Genomic DNA, 1,025 nt, shown 5'->3' with positions numbered 1-1,025 from the left:
AGATGTACTTACAATACATGTATAGGGGACTGGGGAGACCACTCTCGACGAGGCCGTGCCTGGTTGGGCATTTGCGCTCCTTTGTTTCTTCACATTCTCAAAGATTCTGCAAAAATAGATAAATAAAAATAATAATAATTTAATATATAATAAAAATAGAAAATAAAAATTTTCCCACGTGCACATTTATCCGCTTCTTCACTCGTATACATGCACAAAATTTCTCATTTCGACGGACAGAGTGAGGGAGAAAAAATATCGATCGTCTTTTGATGGAAACTGTTGGCCGAGCCAATCGTACAGTTCGAATTATTGAAAAGACAGTTGGAGAAGGAACGAAAGGATGAAATTAATCCGCGAAATGTTGGCGCCTCGGCCAAAGGGGTTTGGTGTGGCGGAGGAATGCGAAACAAGGATTTCGAGGACGATTGGTGGAAAAGTTGGCCGCGTTATTGCGAGGAGAAATGAAAATTCGCGACGACGAATTCCCAACTTTTCTCATTCTATCCGCTTTACAACTCTTTCCCCAAGAGTTGGAAACTTGAAAATTTGTCATCAAGTGTGTAGTTTTATAAATTTAACCGGCCCCTCTTTCGCGAAACAACGATCGAACGAACTCTTCTTCTTCCTCCGTTGAGGAAAACGTAGGATGGAAAAAAAAAAAAGAAGAAAAGAGAGGGGAGGGGGAAAAATTGTTCATCGAACGAGTAATTCCATGCACGAACTTTCGTTTCTAGCCGTTCGAAAATATTCAAACCACCACCACCACGAGGCATGCAAATTGCTATTCTCTATCGTTCGAAAATAAAACGAGCAAAGGAATTGGAAAAAAAAAATAAAAATAAATAAATAAAAAAAATAAAAAAAATAAAATAGCAATGAAATTTACTAGTTTGATACGTGCATCTTTGCACGCCGCGCAAAAAAAAACGACGTTCGTTCCGTTCCTCGAAATTCGATTAATCGTTCCGTTGACGCGAGAACCCCTGTGTGCATCGTTCGTTCGTTCGTTCGTTATCTATTCA

General features: G+C 39.4%; 1 protein-coding gene across 1 annotated transcript in view; it reads right to left on the bottom strand.

Moving 5' to 3' along the window:
• The window catches only part of LOC102676775 (heparan sulfate glucosamine 3-O-sulfotransferase 5), a 146,566-nt gene that overhangs the window by 17,379 nt on the left and 128,162 nt on the right, over nt 1–1,025 (bottom strand). Inside the window, exon 5 of the mRNA XM_006614171.2 lies at nt 13–106. Coding sequence (XP_006614234.1) covers nt 13–71 — 59 coding nt within the window. The 5' untranslated portion in view covers nt 72–106. The remainder of the gene's footprint in view (nt 1–12; nt 107–1,025) is intronic.

The sequence above is a fragment of the Apis dorsata genome, unplaced genomic scaffold (genome assembly GCF_000469605.1).
Source record: "Apis dorsata unplaced genomic scaffold, Apis dorsata 1.3 scaffold_170, whole genome shotgun sequence".
Classification (NCBI taxonomy): Eukaryota; Metazoa; Arthropoda; class Insecta; order Hymenoptera; family Apidae; genus Apis; species Apis dorsata.
The sequence above is the reverse complement of the archived record's forward strand: the minus strand, read 5'-3'. Positions and strand labels throughout refer to the sequence as shown.